Source organism: Eschrichtius robustus, chromosome 20 (genome assembly GCF_028021215.1).
Source record: "Eschrichtius robustus isolate mEscRob2 chromosome 20, mEscRob2.pri, whole genome shotgun sequence".
In the NCBI taxonomy this organism is placed as follows: Eukaryota; Metazoa; Chordata; class Mammalia; order Artiodactyla; family Eschrichtiidae; genus Eschrichtius; species Eschrichtius robustus.
In genome coordinates, this window is record NC_090843.1 from 46,769,095 (window position 1) to 46,785,621 (window position 16,527).

Consider the following 16,527-nt stretch of genomic DNA (forward strand, 5'->3'; position numbering starts at 1 on the left):
TTCTCCTAGAGGAGGCATCTCTTTATAAGGGCACATTTCTGGGTCAGCGAGTCCTCTATCCCCAGAGGTGAGCATCCCCCCAGCACCATAGGGTTTAAAGGGGCCTGGATGTCGGAGGAGGAGGAGCAGGACCGCAGGTGGCTCAGCCGTGTTTCCATCTCACGTCATTTAGCGTGACCTCCGTGTGTGTGTGTGCGTGTGTGTGTGTGTGTGTGTGTGTCTGCATGCACGCGCCTGCACGCAAGGAAGAGACACAGAGCCAACCACCACGTACTGCCTGTTCTCCGGGAGCTGATGCCCCCCCCCCCCCCCGCCCAGTCTGGTCGCCTCCATTTACTTAAGAGAAATCCAACACAGTGGTGGGTAGAACCCGAGAGAGGGGTGGCTGGGGGATGGGGTAGGGGAGCCGCGGGCTCCCTTCTGCCTTGCTCCTCCCAGGGTCCTTCCCAGCACTGCCTGGTGCCCTCTCCCCCTCCCACCGGATTCCGCCTGGCAGGGGGGTGGGTGTCTGCCCCTGCAGAGAGGAAGGCGTGCTCGGCGGAGCGGGAGGGGCGGCTAAGGCGTAGTGTTGATCTTGCTGAGGGGTGGGCGGGAGGCACCCAGGGCTCCCGGGCACCCAGACCACAGTGCTCTGGGGTGGACCAAGGACTCCTCCCCCTTGAGGGCCTGCCCACAGCCCTTGGGGGCACAGGATGGAGTCCTGAGATCTCAGAGAGGTGCCTGGCTTGGCCCCAGACCCCTCTGGAGAGTCAGCTCCCAGGTCCTGGGAAGGAACTGGGGGGCACCCGGAAGCCAGCAGATGCTACAAATATCCCCTGCCCCCCAAATGTTTTGTCCACAGCAAGATCCTTGGCAGGGCAGGCAGCTGCCGCCTCCCCACCCTGCAGGACAGAAATCCCTGAATAGTGGTTTGAGAAGTCTTTGTGCAGCTTGTGACACAAGACCCCCCAGAGCCCCCCACACAGGGGGAAGCAGGGGACGTGGGGGGATGGGGCAGGGCATTGTGTGGCCCCTCGGCCCAAGCTTGGCCTCCTTGCCCCCGTCTTGGGGCAGGGGGGTTGTCTAAGATGGGAGGAGGGTTGGAAAGGGTAGAAGGAAGGCTGGGATTGCTCTCCTCTTAGCAAGCTCCAGGAGGAAGGCACCTCCACCTCTGGGGGTGGAGGAGGGTAAGGTGTGAGGCAAGGAGGTGGCCGTCCGGGAGGAGCAAAGCTGTAGGGGCCGAAGTATAAGATCCACTTCAGCCGGCCCACGTCAAGTGTGAGCTGGGTCCCGGCTGGGTCCCACGCAGCGCCCACGCCGTGGCGGGCAGGGGACGGCGCCCCTACGCAATCTCTTTGATTCTGCGCATGTAATTGTGCAGGTCAGGGGGCGGAGTGGGCCGCGCGGCGCCCGCCACATCTGGGCAGCCCCATCCCAGGTCCTCTTCGTCCTCCTCGTCCTCTTCGCCGGCGGGCACCGAGTCATAGGCCAGCTCCTCCGAGGGCAGCGTCGTGAAGGTGGTAAACTTGACCCGCTTGCGCTTGGAGGTGGGTGAGCTGGCGGGGTCTTCGGCCTGGTCCGGGGCCGAGCCGCCCGAGGAGCCGTCGCCCCGCCCGTGCACCTGGCTCTGGACGCTGGTCTGCGAGCTGCCGCTGCTGTGGTGGTCGCCGTGGCAGCAGGCGGGCACGGTCTCCATCGGGTTGCTGGCGGGTGGCGACAGCTCCCCCTGCCCCCGCAGCGGCTGCCCATTGCCCAGGAACACCCAATGGTGAGAGTGGTCCATGCTGGTCTGGCCCTCGGGCGGGATGCGCTTGTGCCGGTAGCGCAGCACGAAGACGATGCAGTTGATGAGGAAGACCAGGATGGCGAGGCAGAAGACGCCCAGCAGCGCGTACATGCCGATCTCCAGGTCCGTCAGCCCCCTTGGCATCTGCAGGAAGCCGGTGGGCAGTGGCAGGAAATCTTCTGTGGGTGGCACCGCCGGGCTGGCGGTGCCCGGGCCCACGGCCTCGGCCGGGGATCCGGCAGTGCCCGGCGGGCCAGCTCCCTGGGCCTCGTCCTCGCCCCCACCGGGCCCTGGCTGGCTGGGGCCGGGGTAGTCGTAGGTGGGGTCCCCCTCTTCCCGCCCAAAGTGCACCCGCAGGCCTACAGGGGTCGTGGCCAGCACACTCTTGCGCTTGGTTTTCTGGCAGCTCTCGGCGATGGTGAGCTCCGCAAGGAGCAGCTCCCCGGCCCCCTCGGCCTCAGCCACCACCAGTGGGAAGGCCCGGTCCTGGGTCACTGTGGCCACGCGCTCGTCCAGACTGCTCACCAGCAGCCCGTAGTCCCGGGGGCTGTAGAGGGAGAGTGGGGCCGTGGTACCGTCGCTGTAGGAGAGCCAGAGGCTCAGGAGGGCTTCCTGGAGGAAGAGGAGGAGAGGACAGGAATCAGAGATCTACTCCTGCTGGCCTCCCTGCTGGGTCCTGAGCTCCGTGAGGGCCAAGGCCAAGGCGCTCTGGCTCCCTGCTGTATTCCCAATGCTGGAACAGTGCCTGGCAGGCGGTGGGTGCTCAGGAACGGTTATCTGAGGGGGAGTTCTCCCACTCAACTCAGTACAGGCAGTTATGGCCCCGTACAGCCCCGAGAACGTCCTTGCCCACTTCGCCCTTCTCCCCCGGATGAGTTGATGGTAAATTCTGCCTTGGGTCTAACTCAGATCCCTTCTGCTGCAGGAGTCACACCGTTATCTCCATGCCTGATCACCCCCAGCAGGCACGTGGAGACTGAGAACGCACACATACTCAACCCCAGCCCTGTCGTCTGTTTGTTAAACCTTCTGAGAGCTGACCTCCTTGCAGATGAGGAAGCAGGGCTCAGAGACAAGCAACTGGCCTGGGGTCGCGAAGCACGTTGGGGCAGAGGAATCCTGTGTCCTGACCTCTGGCTCGGTGCTCGGTGCCCACCTTCTCCCTCCCTGTGCCTCCACCTGTAACATTTCCACCTTTGTCCCATAGCCAGTGCCCTGGTGTATCTGTGGGGGGCTGTAGCTCGGGGTCCAGACATGGGTGAGGGTAATTCCGGGGGGCGGGGGCGGAGGTGACGGGCCCTCTGAGAATGCAGGAGTGGGAACCTTCAGCAGGAGCATCCCACCATGGCAGGTGCAGGAAGTGAGACCTTGGCCAGACTCCCGGGCAGATGGTGGGGCATGGCGTAGGGCAGGCGTGCAGGGCACAAAGGGTAGGTAGATCGATCTTCCATTATCAAAGCCCTAATCTGGGGGGCTCGTGGCCAGAAACTGCAAGTCCTCCTTCCACACCCCAAGCCCCCAGGCTGGCCCGCTGGGCATCCAGTTACCTGCTTGAGGGAGCTGAGGGTCTGCTGGGCGGCCGTGGTGGCCACGATGGTGTGGCTGCTCCCGGGGCTGGGCCGCAGGGACAGGGCGAGGCTGGCCACCACCTGGGCCTGCAGCTGTGTGATGCTGACCTTCTCCTCTGTCACTGTCAGCAGTGTCTCCCCAAGCACGGACTCCGTCAGGGGGGAAACCACCTGAGGCAGGGTGGGGCGGGGATGGGTGAGAGCCAGGAGAGAAGGACACCCCGCCCCCCTCCCCCAAATCCCCAAACAGGGAGGAATCTGAGCGCTGCTGGAAGAGAAGCCCAGGGGGCGGGGCAGATTGGGAGGCAGGACTCCTGGGCTCTGCTTTAGGTCTGCAACCGGGAACCAGGGTCCAGAGGCCAAGCAAGGGTCAAGGGCTCACAGGAGCCAGGCAGGAACACAGGATGAGTGAGGTGGGTTGATTTTAAAGAAAACAACAGCCCTCCCGTAGGGTGATAAGTCACAATTGATGGTCAGCCTCAGTGTCAGGGAGACAAAAGGGAGTGGTGGGCACTGGGGCAAATGGGAGAACCCGTGCTCATGTAAAAAAAGGCAGCAGTACTGACTCCAGCTGATGATTGCCAGGCAGGAACGCAGACCCTGTGCTGCCAGAGTCATATTTTCTAACACCAGAAATTTACATTTTTTAAAAAATGAGAGACCTCCCAAGTTTTAAACAGTTGGGTCAATCATTTTACAAACAAAATATGTCTGCAGGCAGATTTCAGCCCCTGGGTCACTATTTATAGTCTCTTAGATGGATGATATCTACCCAGGCACCCAGCTATCAAGGAGGAAGGTCAAAGTTGAGTCCCCAGATCTCCAGAATTCCCTTTTCTGGCCTCTACGCTGGCTGGGCCCTCCCCCCTCCTCCCCCCTCAGCCACGTCTCTCTCAGGGGCCACACTGAGCCATGCAAGGTTGACAGAGGCTGATGAGGCCCGGAGGGAGAAGCTTCGCCAAGGTTCTTGACCTTCGATGGTAGAATTTCAAGCAGAAGGGCAGGTGGGGGAAGAAAGTGTGTTTGGGGTCCCGTCTGGGTTTGCTCCCCGAGGCTGAGGCGCTGGAAATGCTGTCTTAGGAACGTCTGTGTCGAGGCTCCCGGCACGCCCCCCTGTGCTTACCTTGAAGGGCGTGGTGCCTGGCTCCAGCCCCGCCAGCGTGCTGCTGTCTACCATGCGTGCCACTCGGGGGTCACCCACCCGCATGAAGTCGCTGACCAGGTCGGTGACCTCCACCAGCCAGTCTGGGCCCAGCATGGTGACCACCTGGTCGGTGCCCTCCGACGACGTCGTGTGGAACTGGGTGAAAACCTGCAGAGTGGCGTGCTGGTACTGCAGGGTGCAGCCGCGGCTCACGCTCTGCCGGCGCTCCTCCTCCTCCTCGTCCTCGTCCTCGCTCTCCCGGGCTGATCTGGGTGGGGGAGGCCTGGAGTCAGGGCTCCCCTCCCCGGCTCTGACCCGCACGAGTCCCTCCCTCCCTCTTGCCCTGCCAGCCCCTCCCCGGCTCCCGTGGGCGGAAGGCTTTCCCTGGCCCATCCGTTCTGTCTCTGACAAGCCTGGAGCCCGAAGTCCCAGGCTGTCCTCTCCTAGAAAGGTACCCTCTTGACTCCCCGACCCACCCCGTGTCCCCTGCTTGGCTGCGCCCACACCTGTGAATAGCTGGCATCAAATCTTAGCAAATACTGGCTCTTTCTCAGCACTAAGCAGTTGCTGGGCCCTGGGCTCAGCTCTAACTTGGATCAAAGGTGATCCTTGCTCAAGTGCCAGGAGGCTTAGCTACGTCGTGTCCTACAGCTGTGTGGCAGACAGAACTTGGATATTTAGCTGATGAGATTGCCAAGCAGAGTGTGGGAGGTGTGTCCTGGCTTCCTCTGGCTGCTCAGAGTAAAATGCAAGAGGAGACAGATAAATGGAGGGAGGAACTGGCAGGCAAAAGGGAACCAGGACTTGACAATTTGGGGAATTCTCAGCCTACCCAGATTGCCAAAAATGCAAAAATCAGGAGATTCACCCAGGAAAACGGGCTGTGGAGCGAGAGAAGGGTGTGGCCAGCGCTTGGCTAGTGCTTCAGAAGGATTAACCACCAGAATATTCATTCACATAGAGGGCTCTTTTACCTGTGTTAATAACTAATTTAATCCTCACAGCAATCTGCTGAGCTAAGTGTTAACGTGCCCATTTTAGAGATGAGGAAACTGAGGCACAGTAGCCTAAGGTTACCCAGCTAGCAAATAGCAGTCAGGATTTCACCCCAAGCCATCTGGCTTCAGAGTTCACTATGTCCTTCACTACTCAAAGCAGCATCAACCTCACGGGGAGCTGGCCTGAAATGCAGACTCACAGGCCCCATCCCAGTTTCACAGAATCAGAATCTGCATTTTAACAGCATCCTTGGGCAAGTCGCGCACAAGTTCAGGAGGCTCTGGTCTATGCTGCCTTGCTTTTCCAAATCTCCGCAGAACTGAACTGATCCCAACTCTCACTAGGCCGCCTGCTTCTCTCTCCAGCTCCGCCCCTCCCGCTCTTAGCTGCCTGTCACTCTGCCTCTCTTCTCTTCCCTGCTGGCTTCTCTCTCCAGCAGCGATGAGTGGGTGAGTGGAGTGTACTGAGTACACATGGACCTGCCCCACAGATGGGCACCTGGGTGTGTGAGCCTGTATCCCAGTGAGGGAGCCCAGTGGGGGTCACTGTGTGCCTGGCTGATGTACTCACAAGTGTGCCCCTGGTGTGCCCAGGCTGGGGCACGCATGTACAGGTGTGTGAGCACCTGTGTTGGTGTTTCTGCTCCATTTTGTCTGCTGCTTGACTGCTCTCACCCTATCTCCCTAGCCAACTCCTTTCCACTCATCCTTTAAGACTTAGCTCTGGAGTCACCTCTTCCAGGAAGCCTGCTTTGACTTCTTCTGGAGGAAGAGGTGGTTCTTTCCTTTGTGCCACTTGCTTCCCTGTACTCAGGGCTTCCTTCATCCACCACGCTCCATGGTATATATAAGACGGCTTCCTGCTGGACCCAGAGCTCAGCTGGGTCAGGCTCTGGCCACACTTACCTGCTCCCCTCCCTGCCCCCATCCGTGCCTGGCACACAGTAGCTGCTCAATAAGTTTGTTGATTGCATAACCGACCTGCAGACTGTGTACACCTAGGGCCTTACACACACGTGCAGATCAGACGTTGTGCCAGGGCTGTGTCACCCATGAGTGTCCCCAGCATCCGCCGTGTTTGGAGGGGCCATACCTCCGGTCAGGAAGGATAGGTACCCTCCAGCCCTTCACTTGGCTGAGGCGGGCATCCGAGAGCTCAATGTGCAGGGGCAGCTTGGGCACCCAGACTGTCATTTCCAGGGGGGCATTGAGGACGTCATAGCGGAAGGTGACCCTGGCGTTCATGGAACCGCGAGACTCCTTTCCGCTAACAAACACGTAGTCACAGCTGCTGGATACCTGGGGAGGGGGAGAGAGGTTGGTTGGCCTGTCTTGCCCTACAGGTCATCCTGTGGGGCAGTGCAGAGGACTTCATTCTGACAAGGAAGGCCAGAAGGCCATTGGACAGAGAAAGTGCCAGTCACAGGAGGCTGAAGGGGAGGGGCTGGGTGGGAGAAGGCCCCTAATTTAATTCCTCTGGGAGGTGTCAGCTTCCACTCCGTTGCTCCAGAGATCACCTCTTAGTGGCTACCTTGGGAGGATTTTGCTCCCTGGCAAGAAGCCAGTGTGCCAATATTTTTGTAAGGGGCTGCTTTTGATGTGCCAGGCCACACCGTGGGGGAGTCTTCAGGCTGAGGGTCCCCAGCGCTGGCTCCCCTCCCCAGCATGACCGCCTGGGCTCTGGAGCAGGTGTCTGATGGTAGAGTCCTCCACAGTACACAGGAGTAGCCTGTCCTGAGCAGGACACTGGGGTGCGACTGGGCGGGGAGGAGGTCGAGGTGGAGGGGGTGGGGAGAAGGGGCAGGCCCACAGCTCCTCCAAGGTGCCGCTGGCCCAGTGGTCCCAGGCAGATGGGCAGCTGGTTAATTTCCGGGAGGGGGCTGCTCCAGCCAGGGGTGGAACTGAGGGAAAGGGAGAGGAAACTTCAGGACCAGAGAACCCCAAGCACAGACAGGTGGACAACTGCCACCCACGGGGGCAGCTTTTGCAGATGCATGCCCACCTGGACACCACCTTGCATTCTTCACAGCTCCCCGGATGAGCATATGCTCACTGAACACATCTTGGTGGGTAGCTGTGCCCACGCACAGTGGTGTCCCTGCTAGTACTTCAGGGCAGATGCAACGGGTGTCCGTGTAAGTGCCCACGTACACACCTGGCATACCTGGAGTGAATCCTGTGTGCAATGCATTTAGGTGCTCCTACTGGGACACGCCCCCGGGTGCACATCCTTGAGTCTGGAGGAGGGTCTATCAGGCAGCCTATGGGCTGATGACGACCTGAAGGCTCTGGTGGGGGTGGGGAGGGGCTGGGACTGTGGTTCATCCGTGCAGATGAGCCCCTGACGGTCCCAAACTCCTTCGAGCTCTCTTAATCATCTCAGGGGGTGGGTGGAGAGGAGTGGGACAGTGGCTCTGCTAGAAATGCTCATTTCCCACTTTGGAAGGCAGAGAATTCCAGCTGAAGGCTGGCAAATCCCATTTAGAATGTTGGCAAACTCCCGGAAGAACCTGAGAGTATTTCACTGAGAACGGAAACAAATTCCATTTCGAATCTTTGCTAATTCCCTTTGGTATCCAAGCCACGGTGACTGTTCTGGTCTGCTCTGGGGCGGGGGTGTGGGGGTCTGGGTGGTAGAGGAAGGTGCTGGGTGAGGGCTCTCGGGAGCAGGCCCGTTTCTCCCAGTCCCAGCCTGCCAGCAGTGGCAAGCCCCAGGGGCCTGGCAAGGCTTCTAGTCCTCAGGAGGCCGTGGGTGTGTGGTACCAAGCCGTCTGCTCTGGCTCACTCGGGGGACATTCTTCCTGGATGGGGGGATGGAGGAGGTGAGCCTCGGGCTCCAGAGACCAGGAGGGATCCAGGGCAGAGCAGAGAGAGAGAGAGAGAGAGAGAGAGAGAGAGCGAGAGAGCACACACTCCCAGGGAGGGAGGAGGACACCCACATCCCCACTCCCCCTGCTGAAGGATTTACAGGAACAGGAAACAGATTCTGTTGCCCAATCATTTGATTTTGGCACCAGCTGGAGGCTGGCACAGCAGACAGCTCACCCATCCCACAGGGACCAGGGCTGGATGCCCTCCTGCATCACTGCCCGCCCCACTGCCTCCTCCCCGCATCTCACCTCTGACCACTGTTCGAAGCCAGAGGAAATCTGGAGGCCCTCCTGGGGAGGTAGCAAACTGGGCCAATCAAGTCAGATCAACGTCCTGTTTGCTGGGCTGTGGAGGACCCACTGCCCAGAGGGGGCCTCTGGGGAGGAGCTCAGGGCAAGGCCTTTGGGAGGTGGAGGGCTGGGGTGGGTGTTCCTGGAGTGGGTCCTTTTACACAACCTTCACTCCTGGCCTAACTCATGAGCTTCTGGAGTCTCCCTCCCTGGGCTGGATCTCCTCCACCTGGTCACCAGCACCCAGGTTCAGGGCATGTCTCTGAGACCCCCCAGGACCCCGCTCCCCTATTGCTTTGCCCGGTGTCTGCCACACAGCAAGGGCTCAGTAATGACCTGGGGATTGAATTCAAGTTGTCAGTGCTGCTTTCTCCCTTCAGCCTGCCAAAAGGTCCCTTCCACATTCCTGCAGGAAGCCCTCCAGGACCTCCCCTTGCTCAGGCTGGACATGGGATGATCTTCCCCTCACCCCCTGCCACTTCCCCCCTCCTCTTGCCTACCAAGGAGACCTGCCTGGGATGTGAATTCCCCTCTGGTTTGGGCTCCCACTCCCCCTGAAGGCCTGAGGCCTTCTTCCCAGGCTCCCCCACCTCCAGGAAGCTCACCTTGATGATGTCCTCATTGTCAGATTCGCATTCCACCAGGGCAGAGACATCTAGGACAAGGCCGGTCACCTCGATGGCAATGACCTTGACAGGGATGGCCACCGTCCGGCCAGTCAGGATGGCTGTGTTGATGATCTCTGTGTCCTGCAGGGAAGAGAGGAGGGCGGAGCTCTGCTGAGCTGCTTGAGGTCTCCTGCTCTCCCAGGACCATCAGCCAAGCCCCGGCAGCTCCCAGCTGTGCCCACTCCTCAGATGCGTATCCTTCCCGTGGGGACGTGGGCAGACAGATGCATCTACCCAGTCTCGCGTGCCTTCTCAGACGCTCTGCTCACTTGGACTCCGGTGGTAGCCTTCAGGGTCTACCCCACTCTGCTGCCAGAAAACAATGCTTCCCCAATCCTCCACCGTCTCCTCTCAGCATCTTCCATGCTCCTCCAGACCCAGAGTAACGTCCAGCACATTTGCCTGGCTATTCCATGTGCCCCTGGGCTGGTCCCAGACAATCATTCCACGGCACTCTTCCTAAACCCATTGCTCCTTTGAACAAACTATTCCCATTCCCATCACCACACCTTTGCCCAGGAGATCCCCTGCCTAAAGCACCTTCCTCATCCTCTCTGACTGTATGATCCCCTCCTCCATGGGACCTTCAAGGCTCCACTGCGTGGTCACCTCATCCAGGAAGCACCCCCATCACCCCCAAGGGGCCCCTCCATGGTGACTTCTCCCACCTCCGTGCCCCTCAGCAGCCGCTGTCCCACTCCAGCACCAGGCGCAGAGCTCACCTGCCTCCTGTGAGTGCACTCACCATGGCCAGGGGCAGGATGGCCTGCACATCCCGCTGGATGACCGTCAGCTCGGTGACAGCCCGCTCCAGGTCAGGCAGGGCACCGTGGCCACGGTAGTCGATGTGCCACATGATCCTCCGCTTGACTGACTGGCTGGTGAAGTTCTCCATCTCAAAGTCCAGCTGCAGGATCTCCAGGGGCCCCTGGTCCTCCCTGCGTGGTGGGGGAAGGGAGGAGAGCCCAGGAGGAAGGGCTGGGAGCAGCTCAGGAGCTCTGAAACCCTCGCTGAGGACCCTAGCCCTCCTCAGTGGCCTTTCCCCGGGGCCCTCTGAGCCTTCCCCAGCCTGGCCTCCAGGGTCCCCAGAAAGTACGCCCCAGCCCTTCCGCCGGCTTGGCCTCCTCCGTCAAGAATTCCCCCACCCCTCCCTGGTGCTGTCCTGCAAAGAGGCGGGCAGAGGAGCCACCTTGGCTCACCAGAGGGGCAGCGGTGTGCCCTGGGCCCAGGACACATCCACAGTGGCTGTTGAATGCTTTGCCCCAGTCAGCAGCTCCGAGGTCACGTGCCACTGGCCACTCCGTGACTTGGTTCCTAGAAGGGTCACGCCCTTCTTGGCCTTCACCCTGGGACAAAGCAGGAAGAAGAAGAGGGAGAGGGTCAGCTTGGGGTCCAAGGGCTGCCCACCTGCCTACCATCCTTAGGCTGGGGCTGGGAGAAGGGGGAGCAGGTGAGTAAGTTACCCTGAGTTCTAGAGTCAAAGCCTGAAACTAATTTGGGAGATCTGGTCTCATGTAGCTTCAACCCCTGGCCCTAGTGGAAGCTGTAGCCCCTTCTGTTATATCTCTGCCAGATCTTTACCTAACCTCTACTTGCATACCTTAGTGACAGGGGACTCACTACTTCTGCACACATCCCATTACATCTTTAGAAAGTCCCTAAAAGGAGAAACTTCTTCCCTGTATGTAGCTGAAATAGAACAGCTGTGGGTTCTGTTGGGGGAAGGAAGGACAACTCTCTTCCACCTGAATAGACACCTGGGGAGGTGAGCAGGTGTCCTCTGAGTCTTCTTTTCTCCAGGCCTAAAATCTTCAGTTCCTCCAATTGTTGCTCTTTTGCCATAGTTTCAAGTCGCCCATATCCTAGTCACCCTCTTCTGGACATTCTGAATACATAAGGTGTAGTGTCTTATACTCAATACAACACTTCAGCTCTAATTAACACTAACTAAAGCAGAATGATTATCACCTCCTTAATTCTGCATACTTTACTCCTATTAATGCAGCCCAAGATCTCTGATGACTGATTTAACTCATATTCACATTCAGGTATTAATCACTGAATTAGGTATGACTCTCTCCAGGAATACTTGAACTTTAAGGTAGTACATTCAGGACAGAAGGCAATACTTAAAGAAGTTGGAGGTTAATGGTGCTGTTTCAGGTCCCATGTATAGTGCTTGGGTTGGTGGGGAGCATTTTGGTGGGGCCTTTCTTATATCCTCAGAATCACCCAACATGGCTCAAACCATGGATTCCTACTGTGAGACATCATTATAGTTTGTGGGGATGTGCTATGACTGAAGGCATTTCTGAATTTGTGAACTGTATCCTTCACAAAGAAAGAGCTAGGACTCCTGAAAATATTTCTCCCCACTCCAGGATTAGACAAATGTCCTGACACACGGACACTCTCCTGTTCATCTTCTGGCTCCCAGGCAAGGGGCTGCTCTCTGACCTCCATTTCTCCTCTTAGGCCTCAGTCTCCTCATCTGTAAAATTGGAGAGTTGCACCCGCTAATGTCTAAGGGCCCTTCCAGCCCCGATTCTATCATTCTGGATATCCATGCTTGTGAAAATGGATGTTTCCTCTTCACCATGACACCCCTTCTGTGAGATAGGGAGGACAGGGCAGACATTTTTGTGGCCATTAGGCAGATGAGAACACCGAGGCTCAGGTAAGTGAGCTGTCTTCCTGAAGTTGCTCAAGTGATAACTGGAAGAACGGGGATTAGGAGGCTGGATGGGCAGGTCTGGGCGAGCCGCCTACAAGGGGTCAGGTGTGCATCTGACCTTGGAAGGGAAGCCGGACCCCCGCCCATGCCCCCCTACCTGAGAGTGAAGTGCTCCACGCTGGGGCTGGAGGGAGAGGAGGAGTTGGGGGCCAGGTAGAGGAGGATGCTGAGCACTTCCCCGGGCTTGAGGGGCCGGTCAGGCAGGCGGATCACCAGGTTGCCGTCCAGCCTGTGCTCCTGCAGGGTCCTTCTGGGGGGCGCTCGGAACAGGCTGATGCTCCCGATGCGCAGCAGGGGGTGCTGGGTGGGGCTCTCGGCCCGGGCCCCGCCCCCGGGCCCGGCACCCCGCCGTGTTCCTCCTCCACAGCCTCCCGATGCATCCGGGGCGTGGAGAGTGTAGTACAGCTCGGCTTGCTGACTCTCCCCTGTCGCCTCGGGCTCCAGCCCATCTGGAGACTTGCGGCGGGCAGTGGGTGGTGCGGCCGGGGCCGGGGGCCCGAACCAAGCCAGGGGCAGCTCGGCCCGCACGAGACAGGTGGCCAGACCCCCGCTGAGGCGGCAGGAGCTCTTGACCTCCCGGGCATCCCGGAAGGCGTGCAGGCGGACGCAGGGCAGCCGCTCGGTGACGCCGAAGTCATCCCAGTCCCGGCCGGCCACGTAGAACAGCACCTGGGCCACGGGCTGCGAGGCAGGCACGCGGGGGCGGACGATGAAGGCCCGCACCTTCCAGCTGACCGTCAGGCGCTCGGGGATGTCCAGGGTGCTGGACGGCTGCAGGAGCTCCCGGGCCACCACCTGGCTGGTGCTGAAGGGTCCCAGGGAGACATTGAGGACGGGCAGCTCCTTGGTCTGCAACACCACGAAGGGCTCGGAGCGCTGCAGGGAGCCGTTGGTGACCGTGGGGGGCGTGCGCCGCGCCTCCCGCAGGAAGAAGGCCAGCCGCGTGTGTGACAGGCGGTAGCTGATCGGCAGCACGGGGCTGGCCTGCGGCCCCGGAGGACTGGGGCTGGCCGGGTGGGAGCGGCCAGAGGCTGGGGACAGACAGAAGAAAGACCCCAGAGTGGTCAGGGGAGGCTGTGCTCGGACTCCAGGGCACCCCAGCCTCCCACCCTTACAGAGGGCCGTCCACTCCCAGCCGAGCCGAGCTCAGCCCGGCTCTCCATCCTCAAGGCTCCAAGCCGGGCTCCACCTTTGCTGGTGTGTTCATTGCCCTCTTGCTGCTGATTCATTTCTTTATCTGCGATGCAGGGGTAAAGCTAATGCCCGTACAAAGAGTTGTGAAGCTTTAAAGAGGTTTTATCCTCTGGCATCTTCATTTGTAAAATGAGTATAAAAATTGTTTCTGCCTCAAAGAGCTATTGTGGGGACTTACCAAAGTCATGTGCGTAGAGGGCTAAGAGCAAGGGTGATGCTGAGGCGATAAGTTTTCACTCTTACCATTATTAATGGTACAGTACAGTATGTATTTAACGATTTAACATTGTTTATTAAAATTAAACTATTATTCATGCATTATTATGACAGGCAGTGGCTTATTTGATCCTCATCAAGCCTTTGAACCAGGTATTATTGTGATCTCCATTGATTCGCCCAGTTTTCTATCAGTAACTTCTCTTTTTGGAGAGCCTATTCTTACCTCTTACAAATGAAGGTGCCGGATGCTTAAATAACTTACCCAAGTCACGTGAGTGAAAGGGGCCAGCAGCTGAAGTTGAACCTGGGGCCACCTGGCTTTCAAACCCAAGCCTCTACTCCTTTACTGCTCCAGCTGCCTCAGACGGTGCAGGGTCCCCAGGGATCCCACATCGCTCCCTACTCCCTATATGTACCACCCCACAAATACACACCGGGAAGTTGATCCTCGTCCCCCAAACCCAAACGTGGGCCTTGGGGTCTCGGGCTTGACTTCTCGCTTCTCGCGGCCACTCACCGCGTCCTCGCAGGATCCCGCCAAGCTGTAGCAATTCTACCTCTTGGCTCTCTGGTCTGTCCCCGGCTGCCCCTGACCTCCATCCCCAGGCCCCTGCTCCAGCTTTGGCTTCATTCCTGTTGCTATGACAACATGACATTGTCTAAGTGGGTCTCACCTCTCCCCAGCTCTTCCCTTCCCTGGCATACCCTTCCCCCCTAGAGCAGCCAGAGGGATTTGTTTCTCCCAGACACAGATTGGACCTTGTTGGCTCCTCACTCCCAGCTCAACACCTGTTGGACATTGTTAAGGAACAGGAAGGACCCAGATGGGGAGGTCTGAGGTTTGAGAACCAGTTCTGGATCTGCTGCTTAGAAAGCAGTTGGGTTGGCTGCTGTGCCCTGGCCCAGGTCATTACCCCAGATCCCACATGTGTGCCTGCAGCCAGCCTCCCTGCAGGTGGCAGGGACATGTTCTCAGAGACTCCAGTGGACCCCTGAGCCATGTTTCTCACCTTTGATGTTGTGTTGTCATTTGTTTTCGAGAATCAAGAAATCGCTCTATGATTTGTGTAACACAATGCAAACGTGTATTATTAAAGACTCTCCCTTCTGCTTACAGAACTCACCTTGCACCTGAGCGTGGCATTCAGGGCCCTCTACAATGAGCTCCAGGCTCCCCTTTCCCCAGTATTCCTCTTCCCAGGCTCCTGCTGCCAGCATAACTGGACAACTTCTGGCTTTAGTGCTCGCCGATGCTGCCTTATCGCCCCTCCTATGCTCATGCTGTGCCCTCTGCATTGGATTCTCTCCTATCCTATCTGCACACATCCAAATCCAAATCTTCCTCTAAGGCCCTGCTCAAATGCCACCTCCTCCACGAAGCCCTCCAAGATATGACCTCTACTCCTGGGAATTTCCTCAGAGCTTTGCCCTTCTCTGAGGGAACCTCTCATCCTGCCTTGCGTGAGAGTTATCTACGAGGCCTTGCACTCCACAAGTCTTTAACAAATCACGGTTGATCTACACTGAGTGATTCGCAGAGACCTCCATCCCAAGGAGACTCCTAATCAGTGCTATGGTGGTTACTTGCCGCTTATGCATATTATCATGTTACCACCATCAGTGAAAACTTGATGGTTCCACAAACGTTCACACCCAATTCCTCATAAATGCGATGAACTAAAAATTCCCTGCCCTTGAGGCTCTGGTGTCTATGTCTGATGTTTTTAAATTTGTGGTTTAATTTTCTCATTTAACAAATGAGGCAATTGGCTTGGGGCACAACAAAGGCCCTGGGTCAAGTGTCCTAAGAGGAGTGGCACCTGGTCTGTGTGACTCCTTAGGGCCCCGCTTGAGCAGTCCTTAGGACCAGCTGGTCCCTGGTCCTCTAGGCAGCCCACGCTTTAACCATCAGACTGCTCCCTTTGCTCCCAGGAGAACTCTGTTCTCAGGCCACCCTCCTCCACTAGACGTCCTGCAGCCCTGCAAGGTAAGCCAGCTGCCGATGATGGGGCAGAGATGGGCAGCCTGGTCCCAGATGAGAATAGGAGGGCGTTTGGAGAGACGGGAGCCTTCCCTGCTGCTGCATGGAATCCCTGCCCCACAGTTACCACTGGAGTTTCTGAGAAGGTGTCCCTGCTGCCTGGGGCGAAGCTGGCCCAGGCACACATGTGGGATCTGGGGTAACGACCTGGGCCAGGGCACAGCAGCCAACCAACTGCTTTCTAAGCAGCAGGAAGCAGGCAAACGGAGGCTTCAGGACTCAAGTTCAAGGCTTCTCCCTGCCACGCTCACGAGGCAACTTGCTTCCCATTTTGAGCCTCGGTTTCCATCTCTAAAATTGAGGAGGTGACATCAGCCCCCTCACAGGGATGTTGAGAGTAGCTGATAGGCCAAGGGGAGGAGGGGGCACTGCTACAGGTGGTGGGATGTCTAGGACCTGCAGGTACTGAGCCGAGATGGGGAGAGGCCACCGTGCTTGTCCTGCTGGGGTTGGAGAAGGGTACCGGCTGTCACTGAGCTGTAAGTGCTCAGGCCGGGTGGACAGGGTAGGGATGTGGATGTCAGAACCAGCGGCCCTGTCTCGTTTACCATCCCCAGGAGACCCCAGAGGCTGCTAAGTGGCACTTAGTCCCCTTTGGCCCTCTCACTGTCCCAACCTCAGGCAGGGCCGGCCATCTGGACCCCTTGGAGGCACAGTGGGACGGGGCCACCAGATAGGCAGCAGACTCAGAGGGGCACGGAGAAAGGGATTGGAGAAACGTGCTTGCGTGCACCCCTCCGCCCTCAGATTTTTGTGGTATGAATGCAATTCTCTGAATGAGCTGCCCAGCACTGACTTGGGTGCCATGGGCTAATGAAAGCACCCTCCATGGGGCAACCCAGAGGAGACCGGATGGCCAGTCAGGGCAGGGTTCCTGGGCTGGGGGTTCTTGATCCCTCTCAGCAACCTTGCAGATAAGGAGACTGAGTTTCTGAAACAGGAAGCAACTTATATTAAGAAGGCAACTAGCATTTAGAAAAGGGAGCCAGAAAAGATGGTATTAGGGTACTACCACTTTTGTACTGATGTCATCGT

At 58.3% G+C, this 16,527-nt stretch overlaps 1 protein-coding gene across 1 annotated transcript in view; it reads right to left on the minus strand.

Annotated features, from left to right (window-relative positions):
* Positions 1-327: 327 nt before the first annotated feature.
* The window catches only part of TMEM132E (transmembrane protein 132E), a 51,882-nt gene continuing 35,682 nt past the window's right edge, over positions 328-16,527 (minus strand). Inside the window, exons 2-9 of the mRNA XM_068531545.1 lie at positions 12,136-13,069; positions 10,504-10,650; positions 10,050-10,242; positions 9,242-9,385; positions 6,569-6,774; positions 4,457-4,745; positions 3,313-3,504; positions 328-2,377 (exon numbers count right to left, since the gene is read on the minus strand). Of these exons, the coding sequence (XP_068387646.1) occupies positions 1,322-2,377; positions 3,313-3,504; positions 4,457-4,745; positions 6,569-6,774; positions 9,242-9,385; positions 10,050-10,242; positions 10,504-10,650; positions 12,136-13,069 (3,161 nt within the window). The 3' untranslated portion in view covers positions 328-1,321. The remainder of the gene's footprint in view (positions 2,378-3,312; positions 3,505-4,456; positions 4,746-6,568; positions 6,775-9,241; positions 9,386-10,049; positions 10,243-10,503; positions 10,651-12,135; positions 13,070-16,527) is intronic.